The sequence below is a fragment of the Mizuhopecten yessoensis genome, unplaced genomic scaffold (genome assembly GCF_002113885.1).
Source record: "Mizuhopecten yessoensis strain PY_sf001 unplaced genomic scaffold, ASM211388v2 scaffold3287, whole genome shotgun sequence".
NCBI lineage: Eukaryota > Metazoa > Mollusca > Bivalvia > Pectinida > Pectinidae > Mizuhopecten > Mizuhopecten yessoensis.
Genome location: NW_018404969.1, coordinates 141,243 through 163,292, shown reverse-complemented (window position 1 = coordinate 163,292; position 22,050 = coordinate 141,243). Strand labels below are relative to the sequence as shown.

Sequence of the window (22,050 nt, the reverse complement as noted above, 5' to 3'; positions counted from 1 at the left end):
ACATCTTCAGGTCTTTTGGTAAACAGCATATTCACCGGCTGTACATTTAACTTCAAATGAGCTCAATGCCTCCTGCCGACGGGTGCTCAGCCAACGAGTGCCCTGGATGGTTACTATAGTGACTGATGATTTGAAATGGTGCGGACATAAACTTTAAAAAAAACATAATATGCAGTGTTTAATGCGAAAAAAATCAAATAAGATCATCTTTCAAAAATGAAAGGAATATCAAGTGTTGGTTATTATTAGATTCTAGATATAAATTTTTCATTTTAACAAAATCAGCTGATCTGCGGAAGTCGAACATTTGAAGTTTGTGTGTAGGCTGGAGTTCTGGCTGTTCCTTTTTAGCTCACCTGGTCCGAAGGACCATGGTGAGCTTATGCCATACCGCAGCGTCCGTCGTCCGTCGGTCAACTTTTCCTTTAAAGCGCTACTAGTCCTAAACGGCCAAGTAGATTTTGACTAAATTTGGTCTGGAGCATCCTAGATAAAATATTTTAGCATGAGACAATTAGTATTGCTTCATATCATGAGATGTACTCTAAATAAATCAGAATTAAGTACAATGCAATGAGCTATACTTAACTTAAAAAGCTAATTATACAAAACCTCATAAAAAAGGGGCACTTGTTTACCTGCCACACAAATGAGATTCTACTTTTGTTTATCTGTATTGATGAAAATGAGTAGAAGTTACACCTTATAAGAATGAAGAACTGGGATAATCGTGGCTATAACCTCTCTAACTAGTATTGCCTGAACAGGTATTGTAGAGGAAATATTATCATTGTATTCATCTTGTTTTCCATCTTTGTAGCTCCATTAAAAATGGAACATGCACAGTCGACAGTTAATTCCATCACTACCTGTACAGACTTTTCTAAAATATCTCTTGGGCGCTCTTCAAGAACTTATCAAGATGAAGATAGGAACAAAAAAGGTAAAAGCATGCAGCCTGTCCGATAGTATAAAGATTGTGTACAAGATATGTCATTATAGAAGTCCAATCATAGATCAGGTGATTCAAAATACCATCTTATTGCAATAGACCAGAGCTACTGAAAAATTAAAAAAGTCCTCCATTGGCTTGGTGGTACTAAAAGCTCACCTTGTTAATTGCACGACCAAAAACACATGAGAGAAACATAAATGTATTTAACTGTTTTACAAGACTTTTGAATGTGTCCAAAATGAAATTAAGTAAATGGCAGTGTGTTCTGAGTAATTGGGAAAATGATCATTATCAGGGACTAGATATTCATAATGTATATTATTACTTGAATTATATTATAAGGTGAATAGATGTACATTATTTAATGTACTTAATTTTATTTCTTTGTAGATCCATCCGAAAGGGAATTGCTGTTAGCCTTATCAGGTAAGAGTAGTTGTCAAGGTGTAGTATTCTAATGCATAAATTTCTTTTACCAGTGCATTCTGTAATATTTTTAGGTCACCTGAGACAAGGTCTCAAGTGACATATTGCGATCGCCTTTTGTCCGGCGTCGTCCGGCGTCCGTCCGTAAACAATTTACATTTTCGACTTCTTCTCCAAAACCCCTTAACCAATTTCAATGAAATTTTGCAGAAACCTTCCATGGCCAAAGGTCAACTAAAATTGTGAATTATATGGTCCCCAGCCCCCAGGGGCAAAATTTGTTATGGTTTATAAAGGCAAATGATACTTTGAATATTACATGTTAACTTGATTTGAATTATAACCCTAAGTTGACAGTTTGATACTTTGTGAATTTTGATCCATCCCTACCCCCAATGGCTGTAGAGTGGGGCCCAATGGTGTCTGTGTGCTAAAATAAAATTTCATTTTCCTTGTTTAGAATCAGAAGTGCTAGTTTCAAATACTTTTCAGTCTTAAATCTGCATGCTAGATATTGAATAAGGTGGTTTTATTGTTTTTTGTCACTTTGAATAATATTTCTGTTCATGTTAAAAACAAAAATCAACTCTCTGTATAAATATATCAGGTGACCGTTAAGGCCCATGGGCCTCTTGTTAACATAGGATAACATTTGTCTTATCTGAAACTCAAAACAATTTGGATAGAATATACAAAGGGATTTTAACCAAATTTGGTCTAGAGCCATTCTTGAAGGAAGAGGACTTAGTTTTCTGTAATACGCTACTAGTCCTGAACGGCCAAATGGATTTTAACTAAATTTTGTCTGGAGCATCTTTATGCCAAGGGCATTTCATTTTTAGGTCACCTGAGCTTTGCTCAAGTGACCTATTCCAATCACTTTCCGTCCGTCGTCGTGCATCGTGCGTCGTGCGTAAACTTTTACATAATCAACTTCTTCTCAAGAACCAGTTGATGGAATATTTTCAAACTTGGTCAGAATCATCCTTGGTAGATGAGGATACCAAATTGTAAAATTGGGATTCCTACCCCAACCCTAGGGGCCAGGGCGGGGCCCAAAAGGGAAAATTAACCAATATTTCAAAAACTTCTTCTCCAGACTCAGAGGTATTACAGTCATTTTCTCTGCATGGATGGAAAGATCATCAGGGGCTTTATTAAAATTGTAAATTTCAGGACCCCCGAGCTATCCGTTCTCCCTTGGGGAGGGGGTAAAGTTTACTATAGTTTATATAGGGAAACAACACTTTTGGGTATATTTTGACAATTTTCTGTTGGAAATTATTTTTACTTGGTCAGAATCATCCTTGGAGGAGGAAGATGGTTTTAAATTGTAAAATTGGGATTCCTACCCCAACCCTAGGGGCCAGGGCGGGGCCCAAAAGGGAAAATTAACCAATATTTCAAAAATCTTCTTCTCCAGACTCAGAGGTATTACAGTCATTTTCTCTGCATGGATGGAAAGATCATCAGGGGCTTTATTTAAATTGTAAATTTCAGGACCCCCGAGCTATCCGTTCTCCCTTGGGGAGGGGGTAAAGTTTACTATAGTTTATATAGGGAAACAACACTTTTGGGTATATTTTGACAATTTTCTGTTGGAAATTATTTTTACTTGGTCAGAATCATCCTTGGAGGAGGAAGATGGTTTTAAATTGTAAAATTGGGATTCCTACCCCAACCCTAGGGGCCAGGGCGGGGCCCAAAAGGGAAAATTAACCAATATTTCAAAAATCTTCTTCTCCAGACTCAGAGGTATTACAGTCATTTTCTCTGCATGGATGGAAAGATCATCAGGGGCTTTATTTAAATTGTAAATTTCAGGACCCCCGAGCTATCCGTTCTCCCTTGGGGAGGGGGTAAAGTTTACTATAGTTTATATAGGGAAATAACACTTTTGGGTATATATTTTATCCATTTTCAGCAGAAAATTACTCAAACTTAGTCAGAATCACCTTTGGTGAATGAGAGTATTACTTTGGAAAATTGGGATTCCTGCCCCATCCCCAGGGGCTAGGGCGGGGCCCCAAAGGGAACATTTACCAATATTTTCAAATTCTTATCCTTTGATGACATGGCAAGTATTGTATTTCACTTAGTTTACATGCTGATTTCCACATCACATCTAAACAATAAATTAAAGCTACCAGTACCTATGATATAACTCAGGTGACCGCTAAGGCCCTTGGGCCTCTTGTTAAGGGATTTAATCCTAACTTTGTCTGGAGCATCATTGGGCAAAGGGCATTTAATTTTGTATAAACAGTGGCCGTGGCCCCCCTAAGTGTGGAGGGGTGGGGGTGAATTGGAGAAATTCAGGTAAAACTTTTTAAAATCCTTCTATTTGTCCGTCCGTAGAATTATTTTGTCCGAACAACTCCTTCTAAAGTAATGGACAGATTTCAATGAAACTATCCAGATGTGATAACTACCACCTGAAGTTGTGCATCCAGGTATCTTTGTTTTTCATTCTGACCCTTTTTTACTAACAAATGGCTCTTTATTGAAAAATCCTGAAACTTTTTGTCCAGTCAAAGTTATGGCTCGATTTCAACGAAAAATTCCGGATATTATAACTACCACCTGCAGTTGTGTATCCAGGTATCATTAGCTCACCTGCCCGAAGGGCAAGTGAGCTTATGCCGTACCGCGGCGTCCGGCGTCAACTTTTCCCTTTAAAACCCTTTATCTCCTGAACGACTGATTTGATTTTAACTAAATGTGATATGAAGCATCCTTGGGACCAAGGGCTCAATGGATTTATGAAATAAGGGTGTGGCCCCCTCGGGGGTTTAGTAAGGGCCAAAACGGGGAAAATTTAGATTTGTTTTTAAAACAAATCTTGTTCTTTAGATGCTAGGATCAAATACTACCAATAGCTGTAATGGCATTTGGGTGGTTTATAAAATTTATGATTTTTATGTCTCCCAGGGCCGCCGTTTACTCCTGAGGAGGGGGTAAAATTTAGTATAGTTTATATGGGAAATAGACATGACGGGCCATATCTTCCATTGTTTTGAAAATAATTTGTTCATATTTAAGAGAAATACTTATTAGGGGAGGAGGGTCTGCTGGTATAAATCGTGTGAGCCTGCCCCCCTAAGGGGCTGAGTTAGGGGCCGAAAAGGGGGGAATTTAGGGAAATTTCAAAAATCTTCTTCTCCAGTTCTAGAATACTAATCATAACTCCTGGTGAGGGGGTTAAATTTAGTATAGTTTATATAGGAAATATACATAATAGGCCATATCTTCCAATGTTTTGAACGGAGTTTGCTCATATTCGACAGAAATACTTGTTAGGGGAGGAAGGTCTGCTGGTATAATTTTTGTGACCCTGACCCCCTAGTTGGTTTGGGGTGAAAAAGGAAGCGTATTTCAAAAATCTTCTTCTGCAGTTCTAGAAATGCTAGAATCAAATACTACTCATAGCTGTAAAGGCCTTCGAGTGGCTTATATACTTTGTGATTTTCATGTGACCCAGGTTCCTCATTTGCCTTTGGGGAAGGGGTAAAGTTTGGTATTGTTTATATAGGAAATAAATATAATAGGCAAGATCTTCCATATTTGATTTCAATAAAGAAATCCAATAATTGCGCACCACAGAAAGTTTTAGAACTATTGTGAATTAATGAGGATGTTATTTAAAAAAGGAAAAAACGATCGTCCCGTGAAATAGGGTCTTCAGGCACCTGTGGACAGTCGTTGTGACATGACCAGTACAAAAGTAAAATAAAATTGATTGGACAGCAGCTTCACCCCCGACCCTGTGTTTAAAGTCGCCCAAAGGAATAAGCACCGACTTTTGCTCCTATGGACCTGTGTGCCTTAAGGCTACTTAGGTGACAAATCATGATTTGTGTTAATCAACTTTAAATTGTTTAAATCACATACTTTTTATCTCCAACCCAACTAATGTGCTAGTAATAGTAACAACCTTAATTCTTTATGAATTATAAAGTCTCCATAGTAACGCTTCCAAGTTCTTACCCTACATGTCTGAAGTTGTGCCATGTTTGCTTAAATAACCAGATGAGCGATACAGGCCCCCTCTTGTTTTTTTATTCTGACCATTTTTTTTTTTTACAAAACTATGACCCTTTGTTGAAAAATCCTTTTCCGGACAACTCTTCCAAAACTACTGGACCAATTTAAACGAATGTTTCCAGATATGATAACTACCACCTGATATTGTGCATCCAGGTATATTTTTTTTTCATTCTGGCCCGTTTTAGGGAGTTATTGCCCTTTGTTGAAAAATGCATGCCCGCACAACTTCTCCAAAACTTCTGGGCCAATTTCAATGAAAATTTTCACATAAAAGTTAACTACCACCTGATGTTGTATATCCAGATCATTTTTTCAATCTTTCCCTTTTTTGGAGTAATGGCCCTTTATTGAAAAAATACTTGTCCAGACAACTCCTCCAAGACTATGTGGCCAATTTCAACGAAAGGTTTCAGATATGATGACTACCCTATGATGTTGTGCATCCAGATTTTTTTTTACCAACCTTTTTTATGGAGTTATGGCCCTTTGTTGAGAAATTCTTGTCCTAACAACTTCTCCTTATCTACTGGGCCAATTTTAAAGAAAGTTTACAGATATGGTAACTGCCCCCTGACATTGTGCATCCAAGTAGTACTTTTTCATTCATAGCAATCCTTTTAAAAGGAGTTATGGCCCTTTGTTGAATAAACCTTTGTCTGCCTTATAAACTACTCGGCCAATTTCAATAAAAGTTTACAGATATGGTAAATACCCCCTGATGTCGTGCATCAGGCAATTTTTTTTCATTTTGACGCTTTTTAAGGAGTTGTGACCCTTTCTTAAAAATCTTTGTCTGACATCTTTTCCTTAACTAATAGGACAATTTCAGCAAAACTGGTTCATCTGGGCAAACAAGATTTGTAAGTAAGTATGTTTTAGTATTGGGAGGGAGTATATGTCAGTGACCTATTTACTTAAATAAGTGTACACCTTAGTCAATAAAGAAATCATTACTGGTGGGAGACTTTATTGCTTTGCAATGCTTTTCAATGCTTTGCCTTAGTAAGCCTTTAGCTTACAGTTTTGGTTTATATAGGAGCGGGGGTATTAGTTAAGCCTTTGGCTTACAGTTCTAGTTTAGTCTGAAGCATCCTTTGGCCAAGGGTACTCAATTTTGTGTAACTGGTGGGTGAGGCCCCCTTGGTTCAAGCTTTGTTATTTGAATAGACTTTTAAATTACCTTATCTCAATAAACAGAAGGTCTATGATGGTGATATTTGGCAAGTTGCATGCTGAGATGAAGGGCTATAAAGTCTGTTCAATGTAATAAATTTGGTTTGACTTGCGAGGTCACATTAGGTTCTTTTGAATGACTCATTAATATTGTTGTTTTGGCTCTAGCTTTATTTTAGATCACTTCTAAGGTTACAAGTGTGAGATAAATACCAGGCGAGCGATGCAGGCCCATTTGGCCCCGTGTCATATATGGAAGACATCTGAACTTTATAAAGGGAATCTCAAGCACAGTATATTTTATGTATATCAATCTCTGGTTTAACTTTTTCAGATTCAGAAACAGTTTCTTCTGGTGAGGAGATAGCTGGGGATCCATTCAATTACTGCAATATTGCAGTTCTCCTCAAGACATTTAAGCCCTATTTTGAAATCCGTGGATCTGCTTTTAACCAGTGGATCGATAAATTGAAGTTGAAGGTAAGTAGAGTATTAGTTTAACCCTTTCACCCCTAGGTAACTTTAGTACACTCTACCATACATTGATCTGGATGAGTCTATTATGGTCTATAGTGGTGAAAGGGTTAAGTCATGTTGTATTATACACATGTATACAGTGACATACTGTATTTTACTGGTGATAAGCTCAAGGGGCTTATACATGAAAGTATGTCAAAAGTAGGGGGTGGGCTTATTTATGCCCCACCGGTTCACATATTTCGTCTGTCCGTCCTTCTGCCTGGACATATCTTCTATACTGTTTCACCTGGAGTAACCAGATTTGGTGTACAAAAACATCTTTAGAGAGCAGAGTGCAAGAATTAGGTCACTGAGACCTATGACCTTGACCTTTGACATTTACATGGAGTAACCAGTTTTGGTGTACAAGGTCATCTTGTGAAGATGTATTTGTTAAATAAAGAAATTGTTACTGATGGGGGACTATGGATTACCTTGCAATGCCCTGGCCATAAAATGTGGGGCATATAGTGTTACCCATGTCCGTCCCGTCCCGATTCAATGTAAACACTTAGCAACTTAATTCTTTGACAGATTTTGGTCAAACTTTATACAAAGGTCAAGTATGAGTATACTTCGGACATCGTTTTATTTAAGGGATCCAAGGTCAAGGCCAAGGTCACACTTGCTATATATACAAAATCATCAACTGATTCAATTTAAACACTTAGCAACTTCATTCTTTCATGGATTTTGGTCAAACTTTATGCAAAGGTCAAGTATGAGTATACTTCGGACATTGTTGTGTTTCAGGGTTCCAAGATCAAGGCCAAGGTCACTGTTGCTTTATATAGAAAACCATCCACTGATTCAATTTAAACAACTTCATTAATGGAGATGGTAATAACATACAGAAAAAGCATATGAGTATTAAAATCAACTTTAAGTGTAGTACCTTGTGTGAGTGCATGTTTCAGGGTATCAAGATTAAAAGTCGTTGTAACTTTTTTTTATAGAACACTGAAACTAATTTCACATGGCAGCGGGGGCATTTATGTCTTACAGACATTTTCTAGTTCTTTTTACCAGACATGGGGTTATCACTGGTAAAATTAATTACCATAAGTCTTTCACAACATATCATTTTCCCATCGAAACCTATGTTAATAAACTTAATTTCATTAATATTTTTGACTTTTATGTTTGGTCTCCTTTTGATAAAGATTTGCACACAGCTAAAGAACTATTCTACTTAGGTATTGAAATATCTCTTTCATTTCTGCATAGAGGTTACTTGTGACGCCAATCCCATAGACACAATGTTATCTTTTGCTGTAGAAATTGTTTTGGTAAATTAACTTATCATAATTATACTTCTAAGAAATGGATAGTTATGTAAATATAACCAGCAAAAATTCAGGATGATATGCTAGTTGTGTGCTGGTCTTCATGAAAATCGAACGAAAAAAGGAAATCAGGAAAACTTAGTTCAATTACCATACAACGTTGGTGCAGGCAAAATCGTCACATTAGTAAGGGTTTCAGTTAACGATTAGTCCAAATATACATGTATCAAAATGAAGATGAGCACCAGTACAGAAGAAGATTTGACTGAAATGCCTATATATAAACATTGTTGTAAACATGCCTGAATGACGTCACGCAGTAACATTTGTGACGTCATCAGGCCTTCCATGGTTTTGATCAAATATAAGGTGCAGTCAGTTTCGCCACATGTAAACATTTCACTTTGCAAGTAATATTAGTGTTTAAATGTAACACTTTGTATGTTTATTAGCTCACCTGCCCGAAGGGCAAGTGAGCTTATGCCATGGTGCGGCATCCGTCGTCCGTCCGTCCGTCGTCCGTCTGTCCGGCGTCAACTTTTTACTTTAAACAACTTCTCCTCAATAACCAAAAGGCCCAGGGTACTGATATTGGGCATGTAGCATGCTGGGATAAAGGGCTACAAAGTTTGTTCAAATAAATGACATTGACACACTTTCAAGGTCACAGGGGTCAAATATGTTAAAATCTTCAAACAACTTCTTCTCAATAACCGAAAGGCCCAGGGTACTGATATTATGCCTGTAGCATGCTGGGATAAAGGGCTACCAAGTTTGTTCAAATGAATGACCATGACCCACTTTCAAGGTCACTGGGGTCAGATGTCTTAAAATCTTCAAACAACTTCTTCTCAATAACCAAAAGGCCCAGGGTACTTATATTGGGCCTGTAGCATGCTGGGATGAAGGGCTACCAAGTTTGTTCAAATGAATGACCTTGACCCACTTTCAAGGTCACTGGGGTCAGATGTCTTAAAATCTTCAAACAACTTCTTCTCAATAACCAAAAGGCCCAGGGTACTTATATTGGGCCTGTAGCATGCTGGGATGAAGGGCTACCAAGTTTGTTCAAATAAATGACCTTGACCCACTTTCAAGGTCATTGGGGTCAGATGTCTTAAAATCTTCAAACAACTTCTTCTCAATAACCAAAGGCCCAGGGTACTGATATTGGGCCTGTAGCATGCTGGGATCAAGGGCTACCAAGTTTGTTCAAATAAATGACCTTGACCTACTTTCAAGGTCGCAGGGGTCAAATGTGTCAAATACTTCAAACGGCTTCTTCTGAAGAGCTGAAAGGTATAGAATCTTCATATTTGGCTAATGGGTTTCTGGGATTGAGCCCCACAAAATTCCAAAATGAAAATGACTTTGACCTACTTTCAAGGTCACAGGGGTCAAATGTGTCAAATACTTCAAACGACTTCTTCTGAAGATCTAAAACGTATATAATCTTTATATTTGGCTGATAGCTTTCTGGGATGGAGCATGACAAAGTTTGCAAATTAAAATGACCTCAATTTTACTAGGTCACAGATCTAGAGGTCAACAAAATTGTAAAGGATTTGTTCTGAAGAACCAAAAGGAATGGGTTCATAAGATTTGGCTGGTAGCTTTTTGGGATAGATCTAACAAAGTATGAGAAGAAAAATGACTCTGACCTACTTACAAGGTCACAGGGAAAAATATGTCAAGTAACTTCTGATGAAGAACCAAAAATCATAGAATCTTATAATAATATTTGTCTGGTAGTTTCAACAGATGGAGCCGACAAAGTTTGCGAGGGAAATATTTGTAGTGCAATATAATATTTAATGAGAATATTTTCTATGACTGCTAAAATATTCAGGTGAGCGGTACAGGCCCTCTCGGCCTCTTGTTTCAGTATCCAGGATAATTCCTAGAGATTCTAAGCTTTCGCACGGTCCAATAGTTTTGTGGGGTGAAATTGGTATGTTGAGTTTCATAAACCCATAGACAGAATAGCCATTGTCCGTTCAGCTACTTGGTATGGTGCTTCGATTGTCAGAAAGTCATCCAGTTAATGAATTATATAATCTATCATATTGTTATTAGATAAGATCTAGCACATAGCAGTTGATAGTTGATCAAAGATCTTGGGACTTAAACGACATCCGGAAGTGAGTTAAGTATAGAAATAGTACTGATTGTTCCAGCATATACCTTAAAACGGCCAAAGTTGTGGATACATAGGTAGAAGTTTGAAGGCGTCTGTATTGTCCAGTTTGCATAACATAACTGTCTTCCAGAGTGTTGAATTTGTTTAATGGCGTCATCAACACTAATATAAGATGGAGAGTATTCTTCTTTCTCAATCAGTTCATTGATACTATAGTCTTCGGAATCATGAGGTGCTGAAAGATCCACAATTAAGCGTTTTTTTACCTGAATATTTTGGCGTCGCTATACCTATAGGGTTGATACGGTAAATATCAAAAGGTGGCTCTGTAAAGGGTCCAATGAGGAATTTCTTGTCAAGTTCACTTGCTTTGAGAGGATTCACAACGTCCCCTTGAGTAGTAGCACTTCACAAGTTTTTACAAACTAACGTTGAGATACATGTATTAAAACCGTTAGATAACCCGGAAATCAAAGTTTGTACAAATTCTTTGTCAGGATGGTTCTTTAACTCAAATTCCAATGCCACAATATTTATCGGAGTAGACACTTCCGAATCAATGTTTCCCTGTAGTCATTGTTTTGTGGATTCTTTGTTTTTTGTGGTCTTTGCTGATTTTACTGAGCTCTTTACAACATGGAGGTACGGGCAGTTATCCCGGGTACAACCATCTGCGTCATTAAAGTTGTTGCAGACCTAGACCTCTTTGCCTTGGTACATTACACGAGTCCATCCTTTTTCTATCAGCCTGACTATCTACTTTCCTGTTGTTTGATTTGAGGTTGATGTTTACTTGAGGATGCACTGTTGCACCATTTAGAACGAGGGGGCTAAACTCTTCAATGTGGCTCAGCTTGCTACACAACTTGCAACTGTTACACTTAAACCCTGAGTATATGGTGGTGTAGAGTTGATTGTCTCTAATTGCCCAGTTGACCTTAATGCCTCACTGATGCAGGAGGGCTGATGCCCTGGCGACAAATGCCTTATGATATTCATAGACAATAGGGCCAGAGTATGAAAGTGTCAGTTCTACAATATCACGTTTGTATACATCCAATTCTTGATTTACGATATATAGACAAGGCCTTGACGAACTCTCCAAGTGTTAGTGACTTGCAGAGTCTTGGATCGATTTGTACTTTGAACATCTGGACTCCTACTTCAGTGAAACGATTGTATCGAGTGCTATCATTATCAAAGGTAGGTAGTAATAAAAAAACACGGTTTACATCCTTACCTTCGATAATCTGTTGGCGGACAGCAGTACTATTTCTACAGCAGGGACAGACTGATGATATACCTGTCTGCTGTAGGAGGAGGCCGTGTGGAGGTGTTACCAGTCCACCATCTGGACTAATATCTGGTTGGCTGGTTGCTGGAACTACAGTTTTTGCAGTGTTCTGTGTCTGTGAGATCAGCATCGGGCCATGACCTGACATGGCCATAGCTGGACCCACTGTGTTCCTGTTTTGACGCAGGATCAACTGTTCCAGACGCCCAACATGGTCCTGCAGTGCTTGTAAGGTTTCTGATGAACAAGCCTGGCTGATGGAAGTAACATCAACATTTGTAGTGGTATTTGATGGTGACGTTATGTCCATTGCCTCAGTTGATGCAGTTGACACTGTCATTGGTGGCTCCTACATTCTCCTTGTATAATTGAATTAGCATTGTCTTGCTAAACCCCTTGGGTGGTATTATGCTCAGTCCGAGTAACTTGGACCGAAGTTCACTTACAGTCCAGTCCAGTTTATGTTCTGCGGTCATGTGATTCATAGATACATGAGTCCTAAAGTCACTGTCACTCGTTACTGTGTTGTTGTCGATTGCTCTTCGTTTACGCCCACGACCAGACATAACTAGGATTGACATTAGAACGATGTAATCCTGTTGTTTGTGGTTATGTAGTAAGCTTAGGTAGAAATGTATAAGTCTCTTGGAGGCCAGCAAAGACACAGTGTTTTTGTAATATGACTGTATAGCTTGACCATCAGAAAACAACTGGGCAGTTGGCTAGAACTGTTAGAACAAAGAGCACTTGTCATGTGACCCCTGAGGCCAGGGGGGGCAGGGCCCTGAGGGGGAACCTAGCTAAATTTGCTTTAAAACGCATCTTCTCCTAAACGAGGTTTCAACCAAATTTGCTCTGAAACTTCATTGGGGGAGGGCAATCATTTCCTAAATAAATGAGACTGGTTCGACCCCTGGGGCTAGGAAGACTGGGCCCCAAAGAGGAAAATTATCTGATATTTTGCTTTAAGACGCTAATATCCACTAATTGCCTAAGTGGATTGTACAAAATTTGGTCAAAAACATTATTGAGGAAGAACAAACATTTCTTAATTAGGGCCCCGTATCGGAGATACGGGTGCCCTATAGTAATTCCTGGCTGATAACTTTAGTATTAATTGACCGATTTACATGAAACTTGGTCCAGCTGTTCAGTTCACAAAAATACATACTGAGGTAAAAAGTCAAGGTCAAGGTCGTAAGGCTCAAAGGTCCAGGTTGAAATCTGCATCTTTTCACTGATGAGCATTTTGTTATGACATTATGAAGAAAAGTTGATCAAAATTAAACAAGGAGTCAACTGACTAAAGGTCAAGGTCATGGGGTCTAGGTCAAAGGTCAAGGTCAAATTTTGTAGCTTTTCACTAATGATCATTTCAAATTCTGCATCTTTTCACTGATGAGCATTTTGTTATGACATGATGAAGCAAAGTTGATCAAAATTAAACAAGAAGTTAACTGACCAAAGGTCAAGATCACTGGGTCAAAGGTCAAGGTCAAATTTTGTAGCTTTTCACTGATGAACATTTTGTTATGACACTAAGAAGCAATGTTGGTCGGTATTAAACAAGGAGTCAACTGAATAAAGGTCAATGTCATTGGGTCAAAGGTCAAGGTTAAATTTTGTATCTTTTCACTGGTGAACATTTCGTAATGACGCTTTGAAGCAATGTTGCTCAGATTTAGACAAGGAGTCAATTGAATAAAGGTCAAGGTTGCTTGGTCAAAGGTCAAGGTCATTTTTTTATCTTTTCCCTGATGAATATTTTGTTATGATATTATGATGCAAAGTTGGTCGGAATTTAACAACGAGTCTACTGACTTCTGGTGAAGGTCACTGGATCAAATGTCAAGGTCAAATTAAGTATCATTTCTCTAGTTGCATTTCGTTATATATAATTAAGACACTTTGAAGCAAAGTTGGTCGGAATTTAACAAAGTTCAACTGACTTCAGGTCAAGGTCACTGGGTCAATGTCAAGGTCAAATATTGTATCTTTTTACTGATGAACATTATTTTTATGTTTATATTAGGCAAAGTTGTTCAGAACTTAAAACGGAGTCAACTGACCCAAGGTCCAGGTTACGGGTCCTAAGGTTCAAGGTCAAGGTCAAGATTTGTATTTTTCACTGATGAACATTTTGTTATGATATTATGCAGCAAAGTTGGTCGTAATTTGAAGAATAATTCAACTGACCAAAGATCAGGGTCACTAGGTTAAGGGCCTGGTCAGTTGGGTCCAAAGGTCAAAGACAAAGTGGATCTCTGACTTTGACCCTGGCACTTGATGGAGGAGGTATTTAGGGTGAAATAAAACAAAGCTAACAAATGAGTATTGCGCCGGTATTTACATTTCTGTTAGCCCAGCAAATATGGAGTTGGAAGGAAACAAGACCCACATCATAGTAGATGTAAAATGTATATTTTGCTTCCTTTGATTATGGGAGATATATTGCCACAATACGGGGCCCTTCCTGACCTGTCAGTGTTCTAGTTGAATGAGTTTGATTTGACCCCTGCGGTCCTAAGAAATGGTACAGCTAGATTATCATATTCTATGATGTAGTTTTCATAAATTGTTAAAAAATGGTTTCTAGGTTTATCAAAGCTTATAGTTGAATGAACATTAAAGTATTGTCTAATTACACCCTGTAATATGACATATTACTTATTTCAAAATCTGTTAACATAGCAACTCAATGGAGGCAGCTCTGATTAGTTGAAAGTCAGATATTGTGGTCCCAGTTGGGTTAGAACATAGATCTTGTCTGGTTTTGAGTAAATTTCATTTAAAGATGTACTAATGCATTCAGTTGTAATGACTTAAATATATAAACCAGGTGAGCAACACAGGTCCAATGGACCTCTTGTTTATATTACAGGAGCTTACAACTCTAAAGACTATGTTCAAGTATGTTAAGGAACAGACCTGGAAATCAGTGATCATATTTTTCCTCTGTGGCAAAACACAAATAATGAAGAAAGACTGCTTTGGAAACCCGTTTGAAAGATTGCTGAACTTCGCCAAAAGAGACCACCTGTTGGAATATCAGCAATACTATTCAGAGGTTGAAGAAAGACCACCATCACATGACATAATTAATGGAATGATTCGTAGAAAGTAAGTGTACTTCATGTTGACTTTGTTTTCATTAATCCCCCATTTCTATTAAGGCATTCACTTTATGCTTGTGACTATCCATCCCAGTTTCAGGGAACCTATCTTAACAGTTCATTGTATGGACTTAAAAAATGATTTATAGGTACTTCATGTAAAGGCACTGTATCACAAATAAAAACCGGACAAGTATGAACTTATTGTTAAAAATCTTTTTATGAATTTAGTTTTACCAACTTTTTATAAAAAGGTCACCTGAGACAAAATCTGCTCTTATTTCAGGTTAAAAGCAGGAAAATGTTCCTTTCAAGAAGCAGTCGACTGGGTTTTGAGTGGGAAGTAAGTACACTTAATACTTCTGAATTATCAACTTGATTAAATTTATATCATTTCATATTACAATATGCAGAATGTGATATCCCAGGTTTTCCTTTATATGATTTTACATCTGTAGATAAAGGGCTTTTAGGATGTCACTGCGGCATGCCAGGTAAATTCATAGTTGATGTGGCATATATTTTATTATACGCCCGTTTAAATTCAATATTATGGTATAGCGTTTGTGTCCGTCCGTGTTTGGGACTTCACTTTTCTCGCGCAATCTCTTGAATTGGTTAAAGTTTTGGTGCAAGTTTCTTCAGTGGTTAACGGTTCAGTTACATCATGTATTATTGTCCTAATTTCTGGCATGGATGTTCATGCGGGGTCCAAGAAGGACAATATGAATTTAATTTGGAAAAATAATTCCTATTTTTGGAAATTTTGGACGTGTTTGGGACTTAACTTTCCTCGTGCAATTTCTCGGTTAAAGTTTTGGTGCCAGTTTCTACAGTGGTGTACAGTTCAGTCAGATCATGTGTTATTGTCCTTATTAGGTACGTAAAATATCAAACAAACAAAAAATCATTGGATAGGGTCAGACGGGCATATTATGCATCCGTTTGCAGTGCTCTTGTTTGTTTAACCCATTCAATTAGAGGACAGTGTTAAGGTAAAAGTAGTATAGCAATTGCTATTTATACTATACAGAAATTGTTTTTGAAAAAAAAGGATCTATGTGTTCTTTTTTGTAATACGCTGCTCAGGTTTTAGTTGGCACTTTTCTTATATTCATTGTAAATATACTTATAACACCACTTGAATATACAATTGTTGGTAAATTTGATTAAATCAGAACTACTATACATGCCAGATTTCAGGGCGTTGAACATAAAATTACGGTAGGTCCTCAAGGTGAGCTTATGCGCTATCGTCTATTGTCCGTCCTTCAAAAATATTTTCAAATGACTTTTTCTTCTTAACCATGATTGTAGTTTTACCAAATTTGACTGAAAGCATCCCTGAGTAGTTGGATTAAAAAATGTACAAATGGAGGGGCTAAGGGGTTAATTTGGGGGGGGGGATTGCACTGATTGGCAGTGCCAAAAAGAGATAATTTGGTCATAATGCTTTAAGCGACTTCTTTGGAACTAAATGATGGATGTCAACCATATTGAGTTTGGAGCATTCTTACGTGGGAGGGGTTCAAAATTGTATCAGTTGAGGGCTGACCCGTGAGTCTGATAGGTTTGGGTAAAAAGAGTTTTTGACTTAAACATTATCCAGATTCCAACCCTATGTTACAATTGCTGAGCATATAGAGATGAACACACATATGTTATCAGGATGGCTTACAGGTTTGGACATAACTTTATATACAATTGATTGACACAAATATATTAACACAATCATGATATTAGAATTTTCTCTTGGGTCTGGCCGCACCACAGGGGATTTAATTCCTGACCTATAACTTTGAACCGGTTGAGATCTCCATCCCATGGACATAATATCCATGGGTACAACGCAGTTGAGAGAACTTTTCGAGAGAATGTAAACCTTTCGTTAGGGGTTCTAGCAACAGCGACAAAAACAAACATAGTCCCATATATAAGTCATATATTATTATCATATACTTAACATAACATATTTTAGCTTTAAAATGAAATCAATCATGTTTAATGCTAATTCATACTAGCATATCTAAACTACTTTGAGGGCTATTTCACCAGGGAGGTGGACCAAGTACACCTTATTCAACGCCATCCTAGTGTATCGATACGCACCGATAGGTCACCTGTGTTAGGCAAAAATTAATGTCATTTTCGTCAATGGGTCCAATTCAAGTATACAGAATGTAAAAATAACTTACATAACCTATTATTAGCTCACCGGGTCCAAAGGACCAAGGTGAGCTTATGCCATACCGTGGCGTCCGTTGACCGTCTGTCCGTCGTCCGTCGTCTCTACATCAACAATTGCTGTAAACGACTTCTTCTTAACCACTGATTGGAATTTAACTAAATTTGACTGAAAGCATCCCTAGGTGGTGGGGATTGAAAATTATACAAATAGTTGGGCTGAGGGGTGGGGCCAAAAGAGGGCAATTAGGCTATATTGCTTTCAGCGACTTCTTCTCTGGAACTAAGTGATGGATATCAACCATATTTGACTGGAAGCATCCCTAGGTATTGGTGATTCAAAATTGTACAAATGGTTGGGCTGACCCCCCAGGGGGCAATTTGGCTATATTGCTTTAAGCGACTTCTTCTCTGGAACTATGAGATGGATATCAACTATATTAGACTGGAAGCATCCTTAGGTGATGGGGATTCAAAATTGTACAAATAGTGGGTATGACCCCCCCAGGGGGCTGAGGAGCGGGGCCAAAAGGGGGCAATTTGGCTATATTGCTACCAACGACTTCTTCTGTAGAACTATGCACTGGATATCAATTATAATTGATCAAAAGCATTCATAGGAGGCAGGGATTCAAAGTTATACAACTGGTGGGGTTGACCCCAAAGGGGGCTGAGAGGCCGGGCCAACAGGGGGCAATTAGGCTATATTGTTACAAACAACTTCTTCTGTAGAACTATGCACTGAATATCAATCATATTTAATCAAAAGTATTCATGGGAGGCAGGAATTCAAAATTGTACAAATTGTGGGGCTGACCCCCCAGGGGGCTGAGGGGCGGGGACCAAAAAGGGTTATTTGGTTATATTGCTTTAAGCAAATTATACACCAAATACACCAAAAAGTGTATTACTTTGTTGAGATCCCCAATGCATAACCATATATACAATTGCGGAGTATAAAGAAAAGAATGCACATTTTCTTCCAGGATGGCCCTAGGGTCTAGCCCCACCCTTAGAGACATAGGTAGTCCCTGGGTCATAACTTTAAAACGGGTGAGATCCCCACCCCAAAATTATGTATACAAATGCTTGGCATAAAGAGACAAATGCAGTCATGATATTATAATAGACCCTGGGGTCTGACTGAACCCCGAAGGACCTAGTTTCTTAGTCACAGCTTGGAAACAGTTGAGATCCTCACCTTATAACCATATTATTAGCTCACCTGCCCGTAGGGCAAGTGAGCTTATGCCATGGCACAGCGTCCGTCGTCCGTCCGTCCGTCCGTCAACTTTTCGTTTAAAACGCTACTCGTCCTGAACGGCCCAGTAGATTTTGACCAAATTTGGTCAGAAGCATCATTGGGGGAAGGGGAACAAATTTTGTATAAATGGTGGGTGTGACCCCCCTGGGGGCTGAGGGACGGGGCCCATTAGGGGAAATATAGCAAATTCTTTAAAATCCTTCTTCTGTAGGAATGAAAGGATTTGTTCCATATTAAGTCTGAATCATCCTTGGGTGAAGGGGAACCAATTTTGTATAAACCGTGGGTCTGACCCCCCAGGGGCCTGAGGGGTGGGGCCCAATAGGAGAAACATAGCAAATTCTTTAAAATTCTTCTCATTCTGTAGGAATGAAAGGATTTAATCCATATTTGGTCTGAAACATTCTTAGGTGAAGGGGGGACCAATTTTGTAAAAATGGTTGGTGTGGCTCCCCTGGGGGCTGAGGGGTGGGGCCCAATAGGGGAAACATAGTAAATTCTTTAAATTCCTTCTCCTTCTGTAGAAATGAAAGGATTTGTTCCATATTTGGTCAGAAGCATCCTTGGGGGAAGAGGAACCAATCTTGTATAAACCGTGGGTCTGGCCCCACAGGGGCCTGAGGTGCGAGGCCCAATAGGGGAAACGCGCAAATTATTCTTTAAAATCCTTCTTATTCTGTAGGAATGAAAAGATTTGGTCCATATTTGGTGTGGGTCATTCTTGGGTGCAGGGGAACCAATTTTGTATAAACGGTGGGTGTGGCTCCCCTGGGGGCTGAGGGGCGGGGCCCAATAGGGGAAATATAGCAAATTCTTTAAAATCATTGGTCTTCTGTAGGAATGAAAGGATTTGTTCCATATTTGGTCTGAAGCATCCTTGGGTGAAGAGGAACCAATTTTGTATAAACGGTGGGTGTGGCCCCCCCTGGGACCTGAGGGGCGGGCCCAATAGGGGAAATAGAGGTAAAACTTTTTCATCGGGATTAATGGATTTTATCCTTATTTGGTCTTGAAGATCCTATGGCTAAGGGGACTCAATTTTGTATAGACAGTGGGTGTGGTCTCCAAGGGGGCAGAAGGACGGGGCCCAATAGGGGAAATAGAGGTAAATCTTCAAAATCCTTCTTCTACCATAGGGATGAAGGGATTTCTTCCCAATTTGGTCTGGAGGATCTTGGGCAAAAGAGACTCAAAGTATAAATTGTGGGTGTGACCCCCCTAGAGGCATATGGGGTGGGGCTCTGTTTGAAGTTTGTTCTCACTATATATCAAGTACTGGATGGATCTTTCTGAAATTTCATATGTATTTACAGCACCTACCATTGAGTGCTATATCTTTACTTTATACCAATTATTTTAAACACATTCAGGTGAGCGATACAGGCCCTCTGGGCCTCTTGTATACAATTGCTGAGTATAAAGAGATGAATGGACATATGCTTCCAGGAGGGCCTTGGGGTCTGCCCCACCCTTGGAGACTTAATCCCTGGGTCATAACTCCGAAATGGTTTAGATCCCCACCCCAAAACTATTTATACAATTGTTGGGCATAAAGAGAGGAATGCAGTCATGATATTAGAATTGACCCAGGGTCTTCCCCAACCTTGCAGACTTAACCCCTGGGTCATAACTTAAAAACGGTTGAGATCTTTATAATTGATTTATTTTACATTTTACAATAATTTTGATCCTGATAAGAGTTGTCTACCTTGAAAAAGATCATTACTTTTTGCAGAGGGATAGAATTTATACAATGACACTTATTTTCTTTACTATACTAAAAACGTCGGAAATAACGATATTGTCTCAGAATATTACATTCGGGTCTATTGTTTCTATTACTGTATATTTTTTTTTCAACTTTGCTGTTTTACAAGTATAACCATTTAAACTTAATGATAATTGTATCATTCTTTATTTATAAAATCATGATCATAATGTCTTTACAGTGTCAGTGATGAACCTCGACCATATTGGCTCTCAAAAACAACTCCTTTTCTGGCATTCCATCTGTATGGCGTGTTAGAGAATTCATCACAATTACCACTCACACTGGACTACAATGGGCAAGTTACATTATTATTATAAAAAGATCAGTATAAAACCTCACATAGGAATATCGCTGGAGTTTGTTTGATGTTTTTTATTTATATATTCATTGAAAGGAAAAAATAACCAAATATCATGGATCATGATGTTTATATATAGTCATGTAAAGAAAGATTGTAACGTTTTGTTAGGGTAACATTCATTGAGCTCCTTTGTGGGTACACAGGGCTAAAACAGTCAAGCATGACAGATACCTTGTGTGACTTTGATAGCTGTTTCTTCCATATCATGTAACCCGACAAAGCTAAGCAGGATTTTTCGTAAAAAATATCATTCTACACAAGATTTTGAGGATAATCACATTAGTTTTCCATACAAGTATTTTCTTTTTGCCATTGAATAACATGTAACCTGTAACTCAAGTCCAGAGAGGTACAGCAACTGCAATGTTATTGGATGGTCATAGCCAAGCCGTTGTCGTACGGCAATTCAATATAGCCCAGTCTATATAGTATATTTACACAACTGCTTGACAAGACAGCTGAGTTTATTTCAGAACAGGACAAACATGTTGCTAATAAGTTATCTAAATTGCATTTTACAATATGTAATTTCGAAAGATTATTTAGTTTGAAAAATTAAATGGTGTAACAATTATACTGTTTTATAAATAACTTCAATTATGTATGTTTTAGGATATTATACAAGCTAGCTGGTGTGATATTCCATAGATCAGATAAGCCAAGCGGAGGTAATGATCACTACGTCGTCAGAGCGTTTGACCCCAAACAAGAAATATGGGTCTATAATACTGAATCTGATGGTGGCTGGGAGAAAGATGATGGGGATCCGAGGACAAACTCTGAACATACGTTCACTTTGTCAACTGTTGTGTATATCATAGCAGTTCCACCAGAAAGCATTATTTCTCTATCTACAAAGGCACAATGTATCAAACCACCACAAGATATATAATTATGATCACATTAAACAAATGAAGTGGTTGATATTCAAGCTGTGTATATTAATCTAAATGATGAAACAGCCTGTCTGATTGGATGATTATCTTTAGGTGTTGCATGAACAATACTAAGAAAAAATCACCATTTTACAATGTATGTCATATACTTGCTATGACAATGTATGTACCGATTCACTTAGCTGTGCAGATATGTCCAATTGGTTTGTGGTGCTGTACAAATAATCAGGGGGTTGATTCCAGTCAGAAACACAACCATCTCAAGACCGTACATGTGTCATGGCCTTTGGTACTTTGATTTGTATAGTTGTACATTCCATTTGAGAATTTATTTTAATGCAAAATTTTGGTATGTTGTTAATATTTGTACATCAATATATTTTTCATAGAAATCTGATTTCCTATTTTTAGCCCACCATCATCTGATGGTGGGCTATTCAAATCACCCTGCGTCCGTGGTCCGTCCGTCGTCCGTGGTCCGTCCGTATACAATTCTTGTTAACGGTATTTCTCAAGAAGTACCAGAGGGATCTTTCTCAAATTTTATATGTAGGTTCCCCTTGGTCCTTAGCTGTGCAGGGCAACTTTTGAGACTGATCGGATAAACAACATGGCCGACAG

General features: G+C 38.3%; 1 protein-coding gene across 1 annotated transcript in view; it reads left to right on the top strand.

The window, feature by feature from the left end:
* LOC110447303 overlaps positions 1–21,832 on the top strand; it is a 30,869-nt gene extending 9,037 nt beyond the window's left edge. The window contains exons 6-12 of the mRNA XM_021492910.1: positions 821–943; positions 1,346–1,381; positions 6,936–7,081; positions 14,722–14,960; positions 15,240–15,296; positions 20,351–20,467; positions 21,146–21,832. Of these exons, the coding sequence (XP_021348585.1) occupies positions 821–943; positions 1,346–1,381; positions 6,936–7,081; positions 14,722–14,960; positions 15,240–15,296; positions 20,351–20,467; positions 21,146–21,425 (998 nt within the window). The 3' untranslated portion in view covers positions 21,426–21,832. The remainder of the gene's footprint in view (positions 1–820; positions 944–1,345; positions 1,382–6,935; positions 7,082–14,721; positions 14,961–15,239; positions 15,297–20,350; positions 20,468–21,145) is intronic.
* The last annotated feature ends 218 nt before the right edge of the window (positions 21,833–22,050 follow it).